The sequence below is a fragment of the Manacus vitellinus genome, unplaced genomic scaffold, assembly GCF_001715985.3.
Source record: "Manacus vitellinus isolate BGI_N305 unplaced genomic scaffold, ASM171598v3 scaffold_73_pilon, whole genome shotgun sequence".
NCBI classification, from domain to species: domain Eukaryota; kingdom Metazoa; phylum Chordata; class Aves; order Passeriformes; family Pipridae; genus Manacus; species Manacus vitellinus.
In genome coordinates this window covers 199,927-214,918 of record NW_021940773.1, presented here as the reverse complement: position 1 = coordinate 214,918, position 14,992 = coordinate 199,927, and the positions used below count along the sequence as shown (strand labels likewise).

Genomic DNA, 14,992 nt, shown 5'->3' with positions numbered 1-14,992 from the left:
CCAAGTGCCAAAGCAGTGTGGGATTGGGATTAAGAAATGAGCAGTGATTGTCCAATTGGCTGTTTTCTCTTGAATGTAGTTGTAAGAGCTGCAGGAGTGCCAGGTGTGTGTTCCAGTCCCCAGCATTTGGTTTGCACATGTCCTGGTCAGACACAGGTCCAACTTCCTCAGTCCTTAACCCAATTGAGGGAGAATTAAGGACTGGCAGTGTTAAGGTGACTGGTGTGACAGGGGTTAAACTGGGAAAACATTGGGGAATTCCTCAGTTTCCCTCTTTGCCAAACTCACCCAAACCTGTGCTAGGAAGAGATGGACTGGAGTCTCTGATCTCCTGAGTAGTTCTTCTGCATGACCTGGGAGCCTCTGGGATTAGACTGGCCTGGGCAGACAGGGAGCAGTTTGTCCTGTGGAGCTGGGCTGGGTTTGTTGAGGATGCCTTGGGAGGCAGGGCTGGAGAGGCTCCTCTGTTGGCTGTAGTGGTGGAAGGTTGTAGCAGCAGGGCTGGAGCCTTCGCCCTCCTGCTCCCCCCGTGTGCCCCTCCAGCCCAGCCCAGCTGCCCACGGGGCACTGCAGCAGCTGAGATGGGAAGCTCAGAGCCTCAGGGAAAAGGGGGCTCTTTTACCTCCATCAGGGATTGTCCCTGTCCCCTGCACGGCTCCGGGAAGGTCCCCAGCACCCGCGGGTCTGACGGGCACAGCCTCCCATCCAGCTCAGCAGGAACAAGCCCAGCGTGGCCTGTGCCGGGGGCTGTGTGCCCCTCCTGAGCCTGGAGAGAATTCAGGAAGAGAAATCAGAGCCAGTCGGTCCTGGAGGGTGCACCTGCTCTCATTCCAGCTGGGCACACGGGGCTTCCTTCCGCTGTTCCCTGTGGCGAGAGACCTGGATGTTTGTCCCCGGCTCAGCCCCTGGAGCCCAACTGGAAGCAGAACCGCGTTAGCAGGGACCTGCCCCTTCCCTGCCACGGGCCCAGGGAGGGTCCCGAGGGCTGTGCCGGGCTGACACCGCAGCCTCCTGCCCGCTCACCACTGGGCACCTCGAGGCTGAAATCCACCCTCCTGCTGACAGCTGCAGCTGTGCAGCATTTGGGCTGATAGATATGGGCCTTAGGGATATTGGGAACTGGCTGACAAGAACCTGCTGTTGTGTGAGACAACCTGGATATGGAATTGCACACGGTGACCTGAAGCCAGAGTGATTTTCTTGCCTTGCCAAGGCCCTGTGTTGCTCCCAGTCACAGGAAATCTCTGTTTCCCTGCCCATCCCCGGAGACAGGCAGCTTCTAAAATCTCATCCAACACCCCAGCAAAGCCACATCCTCCCATTTCTGTGCTCCTCTGCAGTGTCTGTGGAGGGAGACCCCAAACTAAACTAAACTGTCTCTACCTGTACACAAAGACTTGTTCTCTTCACCAGGACCCCAGCACAGTCAAAGAAGGGGACAGCAGCACTGTTGGCTGCACCTCTTCTTTGACTGAGCAGAGACCAAGAGAGCCAAAGCTGTCAGACAGCAGTGCAAGTCTCACTGCATGTGCTGGAAATCTTTCAATGCTAAATGCATATGAAATCAGCCTCCCTGTCATATTTCTTCTAATGAAGAATTAGCATTAGTGTCAAACCTTGTTAACGTGATACACAAATTATCCTGGCAGTGTCTATGTTACAAGCTCAGTTTGGGTGTGTTGCTATTCTGAAAAATGTGGGAGGAAACAGTGACTGTCAGTTCTTCTTATGCTGCTATTAAACACCATCCCTGCAGTGCCAGGGCTGGCCTACATTCCCAGGAGAACTCTGGAGGGAGAGACAGAACATTTAAAACATGAAACCCTGGCATCACAATTGTTATTTCTAAGTATGTGTTTCTATCTGATCCAGTTGTTGGAGTGATTACTCTGGAGAGTGTTTTGTACCTCAGGCAGTAAGTCTGGTGTATCAGCCTCCTCATGAGCAGGAACCGGCAGGTTCCCAAACACAGCACGAGACGAGCAGTGGCACTACAGCAGGCTCTGTCTGCCCAGTGCAGCCCCGCAAACTGGCAGCTGTGGCTGTAAAGCACCTTTGGATCTGACTCCAAATCAACACTGTACGCGTACCCAGCAGTGGCAGCGGTGCTTGATCATCCAGAAGGACAGACCCCCCTCTGTGCACTCCACCAGACCTGTGGCACCAGTGTCCCCACGGCCCTGCCAGGGACCAGGGCACTGTGGGGGGCACTTGCAGCGTGGGCAGGGCACCCAGAGGCACCTTTCTGCTCATACCACCCCACCAGCTTGCTCCAAGCCCCATCCAACCTGACCTTGGACACTTCCAGGGATGGGGCACCCATTTAAACCCTCTAAATTCAATGTCTCCAGCGTCCCTTTCCATGCTCAGCAGGATGGGGAACTGCTTTTCACTTTCCTTGGAAAACCCTTGCCACTCTTGGGATGGCAATCAGGTTGTGTCCAGTGTACACTCATTTGCAGGAGGGACACGTGTGGAGTGCTTAACTGGAAAGGAGTGTGGCCAACACTAGGAATGAGATCCAATGGGGAACTCACTCATCATTAAGAAGTTGCCATTGTCCTTCAAAGTGCAGAAACTGCATGGACAGATTCAGTTTTACTGGATACATGGGATTGACTTTCCACACACTGTGGCAGTTTGGGTCAGATCCAGCCTAATCCACTTCTTTGGCTGCAGTGTTACCACTCGAGGCTTGCTGGGGCACAGCAGGGGTTTCTGCTTGGCTTTTGGGTCTCCTTGGGAGCTTATGGAAGAGAGAGGAAGGTTTTCCCTTCAGATACTTGGGACAGTGTGACAGTGGCTGAATCTGTGCCTCAAAACCTAAGGTGTGGCAGGGATGTTGCTATGCAACCTCATTACCTGTCTCTTCAGGAAACCTTTTCCAGACTGTGTGGCCTGCAGGCAATATAGGATGGAAATCCCAAGTTGTTCACTTCACTGTCGCTAATGATTCTGTGATTACTTGGCTGTGCTGGGGAGTCTGATGGCAAGAATTACTCTTTTCAGCCCCTGTCAATGATTAATTCTACCAGAATCACTTGGAAACTTCTGTTTGTCACAACTTTCCTCGCTGCTTTTCTGGCAGTGCTTCTCTCGATCCCATTTGTTTCTGGCTTGTGAGGACATACTGGGTATGAGGTTTGTGCCAATGGCATGTGGGTGGAAAGTGCACTGGGTGCTTGGCGTGGCCCCGGTGTTAGGAATAAATTGCCAGGTGTTCCAGGAGGACTGTTCTGTGGGATGCCAAGGTTTCATTTAAAGTGCAATTTGGTCAGAGGACAGAATTCTACCCTGTGAGTTTCACTACTCAGATTTCCACCCTGCCCTCCTCCTTCTCTGGAAAGAATCTCTCTGTTAATTCTGTATCTCTCTGGAGCCAGTAAAATGACAGACACATGAATTATAAACACATTTTCAATTACTAAAGCTGGATGGAATCCTTAACCTGCTTTGCATTTGGAATTGATCAGCTGAAAAGCCACACCAGTTGTGACAGGAAAGGAAGGGGCACATGTAGGAATCGTAATGTAGAATGGTGTGAGGAGCAGCTGGAAATCTAATGAGAAACTCAAGGTTTTTGACAGATTTGTGGGGTTGGTGCTGATTTTTGTGCCTCAGAATCTTCCCTGAACCCCTGCCACCAACAGGCTTAACCTGTCCCACTTCACTATAGCCTCACCATCCTAGAGCAGGTTGGTTTTAGCTGCAGGGAATGACTGTCACGTTTTTGGATTAATTAGATATGAGAATGGTCTTTATAAGGACTGCTTGTGCTACTTTAAGCCAAGGGGAAAAGCTGAACTGAAACTGCCAAATGATTCTTCCCCAAATTCACAAAAGTTGGAATCTTGATGTTTGTGAATGCCTTGGGGTCACGTCAACTCTCTAAACCAACACGTAACTATGACTCAGAGTGATTGAATGTTCAAACCTCTCAACTGTAACAAGATTGGTGAGTCTTTCTGTTCAATTTTCAAGCCAGTGCCTTAAATATTTAACCCTATGGCCTGGAGAGCACTCCCAGTTCAAGAACTCCAGGCACAAAGCATTTCAAGGCCAAGAAACCTGCCCTTGTGAAATGCCTTGTTACACAAAGGGCTCTTTTAGCAGTGCAAGGGTCCCTGTTAAAGTGTTGAAGACTTGGGGGGATTGTGGTCATGGACTGACAAGAAATATGTACTAGAAAATCACACTGCTTTGGTGGCATGGAACCAGGAAATGTCTCCCTTGGGAGCTTCCTGCAATGAAGGACATGATTTAGGTGGTGGGCTTTTCAGGAGAAAATTTTAGAAGTTTTTTTAAAAACAAGTTAAGACATGAAAAGTGTTTAAAAATCAGTGCTGTTTGCAACTCTTTGCAAGTGAAGAGATACTTGATTTGTGGCTGATGTAATAATAATCCTTTTTTTAATAAGAGCTCCTTGCTAATACATTTATTTAGACTAAACAGTACCTTTGAACCTTCCCTTAAGTATGTAATTATAATGGCTGAAGTAAAGCCTAAAATGAATCTGCAGTAGAATCAGAGTATTAAAGTCTGGCTAAATATCTTACCACCTTTCATATTCTTTCTTACAAACTTTCCAAGAGCAATAAAGAAAACAAAAATCTGGAATATGGAATCCCTGCCCATATATTCTACTTAGAGCTACCATTTGGTGTAGGGAGCACTGCAGAGCTTTGCCTTATGGTAGTCACCAACAGACAAGGTCAGATGCAGTTTTATAAAGCTTTTATTTTTTATTTTTTTTTTCAAAGTAAAGGAATCGAAAAGTTTCTGGAAAAGCACATAGTTCGACAAAAACCAGAAGAGTCATGAAATATTCATTCAGTACTGAAGGAAAAAGGGTAAGGGGTGGGAGAAGTTACAAAGAAGGGATTTTTTTCTTCATATTTTTCCCACTGGTGACCTAGACTGGAGAGACAAAAAGGAGTATTTGGTAAAATGGCAGCATACTGGCAGTACTTCAACTTTTTGTGTCCTGTGCAATGGCAGGTGGTAAAACATCCATTAGAGAAAGCAAAGGCGGTGGTGAAAGGGAAGCTGGGTACTTTTTGGGGACAGAGGAGTTAAGTGGATGGAAGGGTGGGCAGGGAGGGGCAGACAGACAGACAAAGATAACGTGCATTATTGCTGTCGCCTACCTTGGGTTAAGCATCAATTCCTAATGTGGCTCTGCTCTGGACTATTAGGGCTGCACCCTAGAAAAAGGAACACACACAGTGATGAGAGAGAAACCAAGAGCAGGAACTGCTATAAACTTAAACTTGTGCCTGAATTGTGGTTCAAAGGATCATTCTAATGGTACCTCCTGACCCTATAATCTATCTGCTCCTGGATGTTGGGTATCTTTCGTTTTTGCCAAGGTAGAAAAGAAGCTTTTGGAGTGGATTAGAGACAAAATAATTCTTTCCTGAGTCTTCCTAATATGTTTACCTATGCAATACTTTGGATATAAATAAAAGAGGATTCAGTCAATAAGCAGTTTAAGATATTAGTAGTAGAGTTCTATGCCTTACATGATAATGAGGGTGCTATTGGAAACTGTCATTTATACTTCCTGGGAATGCAATGTGGCTCCATATAAAACTTTTCCTGTGGCATAATCAGCTGAACTCCCCCTGCCAATATATCTGTATTTGCTAAGCAGTTCTGATAACTGATCCACATGCAATTTTTACTGGTAATCCCAGAGTTCAGTAAGGATCTGCAGCACAAAAGGAAGTTTATATATGCTGGAGATCTAGTTTAAATTGAATGGATATTTAAATTTAAATGGATACTTTTCAACTGTAGCTTGTAAATACTCAACTCTTCTGACAAGGTCCTGAAGAACTTTATCTAATCTAAGATTTAGATGTGCTTTGAGCAGATGATTGGACTAGATTACCCTTACACAACCTTTCCAAAGAAATTCTTCAATGACTACAATCTGCACAGCCAAGGTGTATGTTATGCTCTGCACATGTATTGTAAGGGCACGCAGACAAGTGGCCAGAGCGGTTTGCAGAACTACTTTTCCAGTGCACAGTTTCCAGCTTTCCATATGTGTTTTTGGATTGGGGTTTTTCTGTGGTTAGGTTTGGGCTTTTTTTAAAAAAAGAAGATAGGAATTACCTCTTCCCCGAGGCACGTGTCAACGTCTGCTGCCTTGCAGCACTTTTCCACCATGGCAGTGAAACCCCCAGCAATTGCCTTTATTTGATCTTCTGTCATCTGGGGCTTGCGCTTGATGAGGTTGATGAGCAATCTGGAAGCAAAGCCACAGGACACAGTTAATGCTGCCTGTTGTAGTTGGGTGCCCCCTTTCAAAAGACCCCATTCTAACCAGGTACAGCTCACTTATGGGGTTTTTTTGGTCATGCCTAGAGGAGCCTGTGCCTGTTGGTGACTCCAAACTCCCAGTCTTACACAACCATCTCTTTGTTTTGTGTTAACCCACCTACAGGGGCAGAAAAACTTAAGGAAATGATCTGTATGTTGTCTTATCTAAGTACATCTTAAGACTTGCACTGGCAGTGGACCTACCTAAAACTTGTCAGTTAAGAGAGTGATTTTATTTGAAAAAAAAAACCTATTTTGCCTCTTCCAAACTGCATGATGTTACACACTGACCAGGTCAGTGCAGACACGGAGTTCCATCTGCTTTTCTCTGTCACTAGTGGAGCTTCCTTCTGCACCCCCTCAAAGTGCTACGCTTTCCAGGTTTTCCCACAAAGTGTTTCTTGGAGCTTACTTCAGCTGGCCTTCTTCCCGCTCGGCAGGAGGAGCGCTGCACAGCTTGTCATCAAAATTGAACATCGTCGGGTCAAATGGGGGAGGCACATATTTGGTATCCACGCCCATGGCAGTGAAACATGGTCTCTTGTAAGAGTAGAACTCGTTGCAGCACTGTGTGACCTGGTCATTGATGGGTGTGCTCTCCTGTTTCTTGCACATTTTTTCAATCACAATGCTCAGCTGAAAAGAAAAGGACAAAGGTGAGTTACACTTTCCCCAGAAACAGAACAACTAGGTGATGTTTGTGTCACAGTAGCATCACTGGAAGTGGAAGCCGTCGGATCTAACACCTGCTGGGAAATGGCATTGGTTTCAAATTTAAAATAAATAGATATTCCTGGAGTTGGGCATTTCCTATCTGCTAACAGTCTGGGTGTTGGGCTACAACCAGTAAGTCTGGGGTTTTTAAGAAACTGTTTTGCTTTTCCAAATGCAACCTGCCCCAGACTCAATCATGGAGCTCTGAGCAACCTGGTCTAGTGGAAGATGTCCCTGACCATGGCAGGGGGTTAGAACTCAATGATCTTTAAGGTTCCTTCCAACCCAGACCATTCGATGGGTTCATGTTCTGTGACTCATGATTCTATGATTTTATGAACTTACTTTTGCGTTCTGAGGGAGAGAAAAGTTTAAGTAAAATTTTCCCAAGCTACCTTCAAACATCTATTGAGGCTCTCTCATCCATTAGAAATGAACAGACCTGGAATTCCGCTAGGTAGATGCTTAGCACGGTGCTGATGAAAAATCACTGTGAGTTTGCTCGCTCACCAGAACTCAGTACTTTTGAGAACTGAAATCTCCAAGAGGAGAAGGGAGAAGAATAAATGCATGGACTCACGTAGCGCTCCGAGCAAGCCAAGCGCTTCTCCTCGGGAAGGCTGCAGCACTTGGCGCCCACGGCTGTCATTTTCTTCCCAATCTCAAGCAAGGTGTCAGTTGATACCTGGGGCATTTTCTTAGTGTAGCGGACCAGAATTCTGACAAAATCAAATCAAAATGACTGTTAGTAGAGCATTCTTCAAATGTGAGCAGAGCTAACCTCTGAAGACAAATCAATTTGCCCAAAGCTGCCAGCATAGCTGATTACACTCCAGAATATTTATCAGGAAATGCTCACCCTTTAAGGAAGTCTCCCTCGCCATGGGTATTGAAAAGGTCACAGTTTGTCTTCACAAGCTCCTGAGTTTCCTTGATGTGCTTGTTCAGTTCCTCTTCCTGCAAACAAGCACAAGTTTATCAGTAACACTGGAGCAGGACTTGTTGGTAAAAGTCATACAAATACCTCCTCTAAACCTTATTAATTACAAAATACTCATTTTGCAAGGTTGATCACTTCTGTACAGCCAGGATGGAATAGGCAGGACTTGATTCCCTGTTCTAACAGAAATTCCCTTCAAGAAAGCAGACACATTTTTGAAATTTAATTTATATTAATTATCTGTTGGACTTACTTTCTAAGCAGTGGGGTTTTATGTTTGTTTAAATCAAGTTAATATTTTTCAAGTATAGGATTATCAGCCATGAAGGGAACTCTTTCTATCTCTTAGCCAAAGTTGTCAGGGGCTCAACTTGTGTCGTGTCTTGTGTGTGATTGAGTTGAAGATTAAGAGACCTAAGTTTAGGTGTCTCTGTGTGAGCTGGTCCTGCACATTCCCATCACAATCCATGAGCAGCCACAATCCATAAGCAGTGCAGGCCATGGAGCCCACAGAATAATTCAGCTATCAATTGTTGTCTTCAAGACAAGTAGAATCACTTTAGAGAGACAGAGGCATCAGGCACTTGAATCACACTAGTCTGAAATGTTACTCTGTGATTTGAGAAAAACCCTGTATTCTTGCCATTGGCCCTGGTCTGCTTCATGTCCTATCAGAGTGCTTAATTTCCCCTGGGACTGGACTCTCCAAAGCTTTCTGTCTGCTCTTCCATAGGAGCTTCTCAACCCCAGTTGAGTACTTTCACGGCAAGTACCAACCAAGCATTCCAGTAATCTGCAAGCAAAGCTTTACACTTACAGCGTGTCCGTAGCACTCGGCAGGGTTGTCTGTCTTGCAGCACTTATCCAGGAGTGTTTCATATCCCTTAGCAACCCTCAGAATCACTGTTGTGGCGAGCTCGGGGTGTCTCCGTGAATATTCATAGACAAACCTGCAAGGCACACGAGCAGCCAGAATTAGAGCTCCTGAATAACTGGCTGCTTGCATCAAGCACAACACAGTAACAAGGACAGCTCTGCAGGTGGGATCCAGTCAGGCAATGAGCTTGGAATGCTTTTGGCACTACTTACTCTGACAGGAATGCATCATGGCCTGCCTCATAGCTTTTACACACTTCCTTATCTTGAATGTATTTTTCAACCAGTGAAGGAAGATTGTCAGGCTTTTCATCAAAATCTGCTTCCACGATGCAACTGGTCCGTTCCACAGCTGGCTTCTCGCAGCAGGGTTTGATTTTACTTGAGAAAACATCTTGTTTAGAGCACAAACTGTTCATGAGCTCTGACTGTAAAATTAAAAGATAGTATCAGACAAGCTATAAAATAATAATTTAAAGACATTAATTAATCACTCTCCTCTCTCTGTTCTGGACTCTCCCATTTTCATTCAGGTCACCTATGTACTTAGCACTTTCCTAAAGAAATGCTGTCTCCATACAAGAGGGAGGAGCACGTCCTGTGTGTGCTAAACACAATGTTCACAGACTCTGGAAAACCAAGGCAAGTCACTGAGTGCTCTGTCACAAGGGCACCTGATGGATCTTGTCAGTCTTGACAGATGCCCAGCTCTGGCAGAGGACAAAACATGATAAAATCCCAGAGCACTGGACACCAGCTGGTTCAATAAGTGTGCCCAAGTTTCAGTCAGCCAGGATATATTGAAATCATGTCACTATTGCACAGATTTGTTAATCTGTTCTCCAGCATTCATTGGCACTACGGGAAAGCTGGATTAATGGCAGTGCACCTGACAGGACAGGAAAAAAATTGTGGCCCTTTTGCCTCTGCTGCCTTTTCCTTTGTTTATGATTGATTTAAAGGGAGTAAATACCATCAAACAACTTCCCTGATAAATGTTTTGATTTCAGCCAAACACACTTGCTGCAAGCAACAGCTCCTTGCCCTCATGATCCTTAAGGGCTAGATCCAGAACTGGGCCAAAACCTACTTCCAGGAACAGCTGAGCTGCCCCTGAGTTTTTCAGTGCCTGAGGAACCTCCCAGCAGTGTTGAGCACAAGTGTGAGTTCCCTGCACTGTGAATGCCTGCACAAATTGTTATCTTTCTGAACATTTTTCAAGTATGTAAGCATTTGTTTGAACTAGTGAGCTTACCCAGTCATCCACGCACTCGACCATGTCCCCTTCGCAGCACTCTCTGTAGACATTCTTCACCTCCTGGACCATCTTGATGAGTTCTGCAAACGAAGCCTTGGGGTATTTCTGGCTCATGCGAGCAAGTTTGCTGGGGAGAAAAGGAGAGAAATACCCTTGTTTTAAAGCAGCGTGGGGAACAGAAACCTTGCAAGTCACTAACACGTGATATGGTAGGTCAGGATTCTTCCAATGAAATATTCATTCTTCTTATCTAATTTCTGGTGGCTAAAAAAAAAGGGCACTGACAGCTGCTAGAGTAAACCAGAGCTCCTTAAATATAGCCAGAAAGAAACAGGTTTCTGGTGGTTCTTGTCTGTGTAAGAATTCCCCATTGCTCTTGAGTGATTGGAAAGCACTCCAGATTCTTGGCACAGACGGATATAGTCCTGATTAAAACTTTAAATCAAAGCTGACCATATCTATAAGGTAATCCTAGTCAGTGTTAGTGTATCAGGCTGGTCACCGAAGCAGTTCTCTCTGCTCAGGCAGGGGATCCACTTCTTAATTGTAAAAGTTTTTCTCAATCTTTTAACAACTGTGATTCTGCCAAATTTGACTTTCTCATTGCTTTAAGGTTCAAACCAGCAACCTACTTTGCTGAACAGTGATGTACCCATCACTAAAAGCTGTGGGCATTGGAATGGGGCACAGCTTTGGAACAAATATGGATCAAACACACCGGAATCTCTGGTTCTGAGTGACATTCCATCATTTAACTCTGCATCTCCTGGATTTGTTCCAGAGACAATTTCATTGCTCTGCAACTCCCGCAGCTGAGCTTTTTCCTAGTCCTCACTCTCAGGCTGACAAGCCCACTCTTTATAAAGAGGTGAAAAGCAACTGGAACTTACTCTGCCTGGAAGGTTCTCTCGCCGTACTTCTCGAGCACTCGGCACCCGTGCTGCTGCTGCACCCCGATTATCTTGGCTCTGTCCTTGATGGCAGATGCCTGTGGGGACAGGGGGCACATTGTCACATTCAACGGATCGCATCCAACACGTGGGATCTCTCCTGACCTGTCTCAGCGAGTTCTTCATGCCAAGACTTGCATGAACAGCAAAATCCTGCCTGTCTCTCACTCAGTTGCTTAGTGTCCATCCACAGAGACAAATCTGCCGTACCTTTTCATCCAAGCAAGCACCAATATCACTCTCTGAGCAGCAGGTTTTAAGGGCATTTTCATACTCAGCAGCCAGAGCCAGGATTGCTGGGGCGTGCAGGAAGGGGTTTCTCCTTGCAACAGTGTAGACGAAACTAGAAGGAAGAGGAAAACCTAAGTTCCATGTGCCAACAACAACAGCAAATAGCCTTAAATCTCTTGCAGCTTCTCTAACTTTTTTTTCCAGTTTGGATATGCAATCTATTTTCCTGACATAAAGCCTGAAATGCTCTGCTAAACCCCATAGGACTCAGTAAAGTGAGGGAAGAGTGAACTCCTGATGTTGTCTGCCACCTGGTTTCATGTATGTCTTCTTTTTAAAAAATGCATTGTCAAATATTTGAAAATTCTGATTTTCAGTGTGAAAAATTCATCTGTGGCCCTTTCACTAAGATTTTACTGCCAATTTTTATTCTTTGTACTGTTATCTTTCTTCTTTCTTGCCGATTACAACGGGGGTAGTGGGAAGCTGGAGTAACTAAGTTATTAAATAAATGTTGAAAGGCCGTGGGCTTTCAGGGGTTTTGGAGAAGAAAAGTCACCCAAGATGTATAAAATGTGATCCCTTAACCCCCATTCTGAATGGAAAAGCCTGCATGCAATGAGAGAATGTGATAAGTGTAAGGAAGCAGAAGCATCCATTTTCCTTACTTTCCCAGGAGTGCCACCCGGTTGTCCTGGTACTGGGTGCAAATCACATCGGCAGCAGGTCTCTGGTATGGAGGAATGAAGTCTGGGTGGTGAACTCTGAAGGACAGGAAGCACTGGTTTCTCTCGGGATCAGCTTTCCCACAGCAGTCAGCCATGTCACCGTAGGAGTCACGGAGCTGGTCGACTTGGCAGATTCTGTCCAGGAAAATGGTGGGCTGCAAGGGAGATGCCAAGGGTCAGAATTAGTGTTTACAGACAGGGGGATGTATGTTCTGTTTATCTGCAAAAGAAAGGCCAGGCTGAATAGCAAATATGTTTGTACTGTTTAAGATTTAGACCATAAATCAAAATAATCAATTTTCACACAATCTTATGAAGTTTTATGTGATCTGATATCCAAACTGTTCCAATGCTTTTTTGAAAAAATGTTAATTATAATCTAAAATACTCTGTGCAAGACAATGATCTCTTTTACTTATAATCCAACTAAAAGGAATTTTCAGAATTATCAAGGAAAGTATTTGATATTCTGTGTAATGAGCAGCTTGGGAAGCCTTTAGGGAGAACCAATATCTAGGTGACCCATGCAGTTGGGTCACTTTAATACCTAGAATTAGGCCTGTACTTTACGGTCAGGATTTTGTACTAAATGCCAACATTTCTTTCCAGGCAATGCTAAAGTTAATGTGCCAAACTGTGGTGTTTGGTCTCCAATATAAGGTGCCACAGATCATTTGGGCACTTCTGAAAGGCAGAGTTTTAGAACCCGACAAAACCAAGTTCTTTATTTGAGCACTGAAAGCTGAGCATTGGCTGATGCCAGCAGCCACACCTGAGAGGTTCAGGTATAAACCCTCAGCAAGGGTGATCCTGGCAGCTGCACAGGGCGAGGAGGAACACAACATGGAAGGATTCACTGCCTACCAGTGGCTTTGTGCACTCGGGAGCATCCTCGTTGGCCACACACTTGTGTGCCAAATCAACAATATCCTTCACCAGCTTAGACAGTCCATCGTAGGAACATTTCTGGAGGTACTGGGCAAATGTGATCATGGCACTGAAACACAAAACACAGGTGCGAATATGAAGCTGAGAAACATCTCAGTCAGGATTTTCAAAGGTGCTTCTGAATTAAAATTGTTTGGTCAAATGACATGCACAAAGGTTAACCAGGGTACCAGGACGAGCATCCTGCCAGATCCCACATCCATTCTCTTCTCACCTCCCTTCTGAACATGTTTTTAACCTTACATCCCAAAACCAGAATCCTGAATAATAGATTAGGAATAAACCAGAAAAGACTGTTGATTGGAGTTTTCTGCCACTTTTACCAGCATATTCATAAATGCCATAACCTAAACTGGATTTGGCCACTGTTACAAATTATGATCTTCAGGCTGTCTTCTCTCACTACTTATGTTCCTGGCAGAGCCCTCTGCCTTTCCCAAATCCAGTTTGAAACAGAAATCACTGAACTGTCTCAGAAAACCCATTGCAGGTTCGGTTTTTGAGATTGGTGGTTTGTTTGTGATATTTCTGGCAGCATCTCAATCCAGCATAATTTCTCTTCATTCTAAGGATATCAAACCTATATTCCTCATGTCTATTTTATTTTCACATAAGGAACAGAGGTTTTTCCTAAGGTTTGCAGGGAGTTCTTTTCCCAGAGAGCAAGAAAGTCATCATGACTTTTGCAGGTCTTAGAATATTCATAGGCTTTGCATAGTAACAGTAAGAGGCTAACTCAGTGTTTCAGTGAGACATCCACACTCCTCACGAGCTCATACTGTGTGTCTTAGTTTCCCTTTTTGGGACAATATCAACAGAGACAAAAAAGCAAGCAGAAAATGGAAGCTGAATGCTCACTTACACTCCCTTAAATGTCTCTTCCTTCAGGTCATTGTAGCGATGGGCAATCTGACTCTTGTGGTCTAGGAAGGAAAGCAAAGAGAACAGTGATGCTCTGCCACTCCGGCTGTGCTGCACACTCTGGGCACCACAGGCCACACTGTCACAAGAGTTCAGCATTCACCCAGCTTTTACACTTAAGAGCATAAGAACTTCAGCTCATACTTGGCCGAGGCAACCTTTCTTGTCCATTTGTCTGCAGATACCCAACTCTTACTTGTTTGCCAAACTGCATTAAAGGCATTAAATTGATAGAACAAAGAACTCCCGAGACAACTAATTAGTCCTTTCTTACCTGCATCTCGTGCAGCTCTGTGCAGATTCCTGGATCTGGCCGAACTTAGGAGGAAAATAAATGAAATTAACGTTAACCACTTCATGGTTTCAGATTATGATGTGAGCAAAATTGCTCAGAACTGCTAGGAAGAGCAAAGGGAGAGCATGTGCTTATATACCCTTTACTAGCTGTGCCTGTAAAACATTAACCCTTGAGCTGGCATTTGTACATTTCCATCTGGCCCAAAGAAGATTACAAAACCTGGGCTGCCCTTGCCAAAAATGAATTTGATATTAGTTATTTATTAGGTGTTGTTACTCTGGGCCTTTTTGTCCCAAAGAGGTCGAACCTTCCAGCACCCAAAAAGATAAAGTTTTGCGTAAATTTCCTTATCAAATGACAAACAAGGAGTTCAAGGCATCAGACGAAAAAGTCATCAGGGCTAATCCTATAGCCTTTTTTTTTGCTGGTATTTGTTCAGAAGCAAAGCAGGTTGGTATTGTGCAGTAACAACTCACCCAGACAGGACTTTGTCCACTTGAAACTAGAGAATTTTAATTTTAAATCACTTTAAGAAGATGAGATGGCTCATCTAGACATCTAGGGCTGATCTGAGCATTTGATTTGTTAGGTCATGTTCTGGTTTTCTGTGGGTGCTGCTGCTCACCAGGGTCCATAAAAACAGCCAAACACATGGGTAGATGTGCAAGGGCTGTCATTTCAGAATTTTTGCAATTCCTCATTTGTACTGACATCCTCCCAAGAGTAATCTCTTAATTAAGCCCCACTTTCCTCTCTGAAAATGTCCTATTCATTAGTCAGTAGCTTAGGAGATCAAACACA

At 44.8% G+C, this 14,992-nt stretch overlaps 1 protein-coding gene across 1 annotated transcript; it reads right to left on the bottom strand.

Moving 5' to 3' along the window:
• Window positions 1-4,745: 4,745 nt before the first annotated feature.
• Window positions 4,746-14,312, bottom strand: ALB (albumin). Its single transcript, XM_008929297.3, has 15 exons — window positions 14,168-14,312; window positions 13,835-13,895; window positions 12,889-13,021; window positions 11,965-12,179; window positions 11,276-11,408; window positions 11,006-11,103; window positions 10,113-10,242; window positions 9,071-9,285; window positions 8,799-8,931; window positions 7,901-7,998; window positions 7,622-7,760; window positions 6,740-6,963; window positions 6,121-6,253; window positions 5,148-5,204; window positions 4,746-4,917 (listed from the first exon to the last, which is right to left on the bottom strand). The coding sequence occupies exons 1-14, from the start codon at window positions 14,250-14,252 to the stop codon at window positions 5,154-5,156; spliced, it is 1,848 nt and encodes a 615-aa protein (XP_008927545.2). The 5' UTR covers window positions 14,253-14,312; the 3' UTR covers window positions 4,746-4,917; window positions 5,148-5,153.
• Between the last annotated feature and the right edge of the window lie 680 nt (window positions 14,313-14,992).

Excerpts from the sequence above, each read along its gene's own strand:
- ALB (XM_008929297.3), bottom strand. The coding sequence starts at position 14,252 with ATGAAGTGGTTAACGTTAATTTCATTTATTTTCCTCCTAAGTTCGGCC. Across the intron at positions 13,896-14,167 it reads CAGAGCTGCACGAGATGCAG|ACCACAAGAGTCAGATTGCC; the intron begins GTAAGAAAGGAC and ends TTTCCTTCCTAG. Across the intron at positions 6,254-6,739 it reads CGGGAAGAAGGCCAGCTGAA|ATTGCTCATCAACCTCATCA; the intron begins GTAAGCTCCAAG and ends CTTTGCTTCCAG.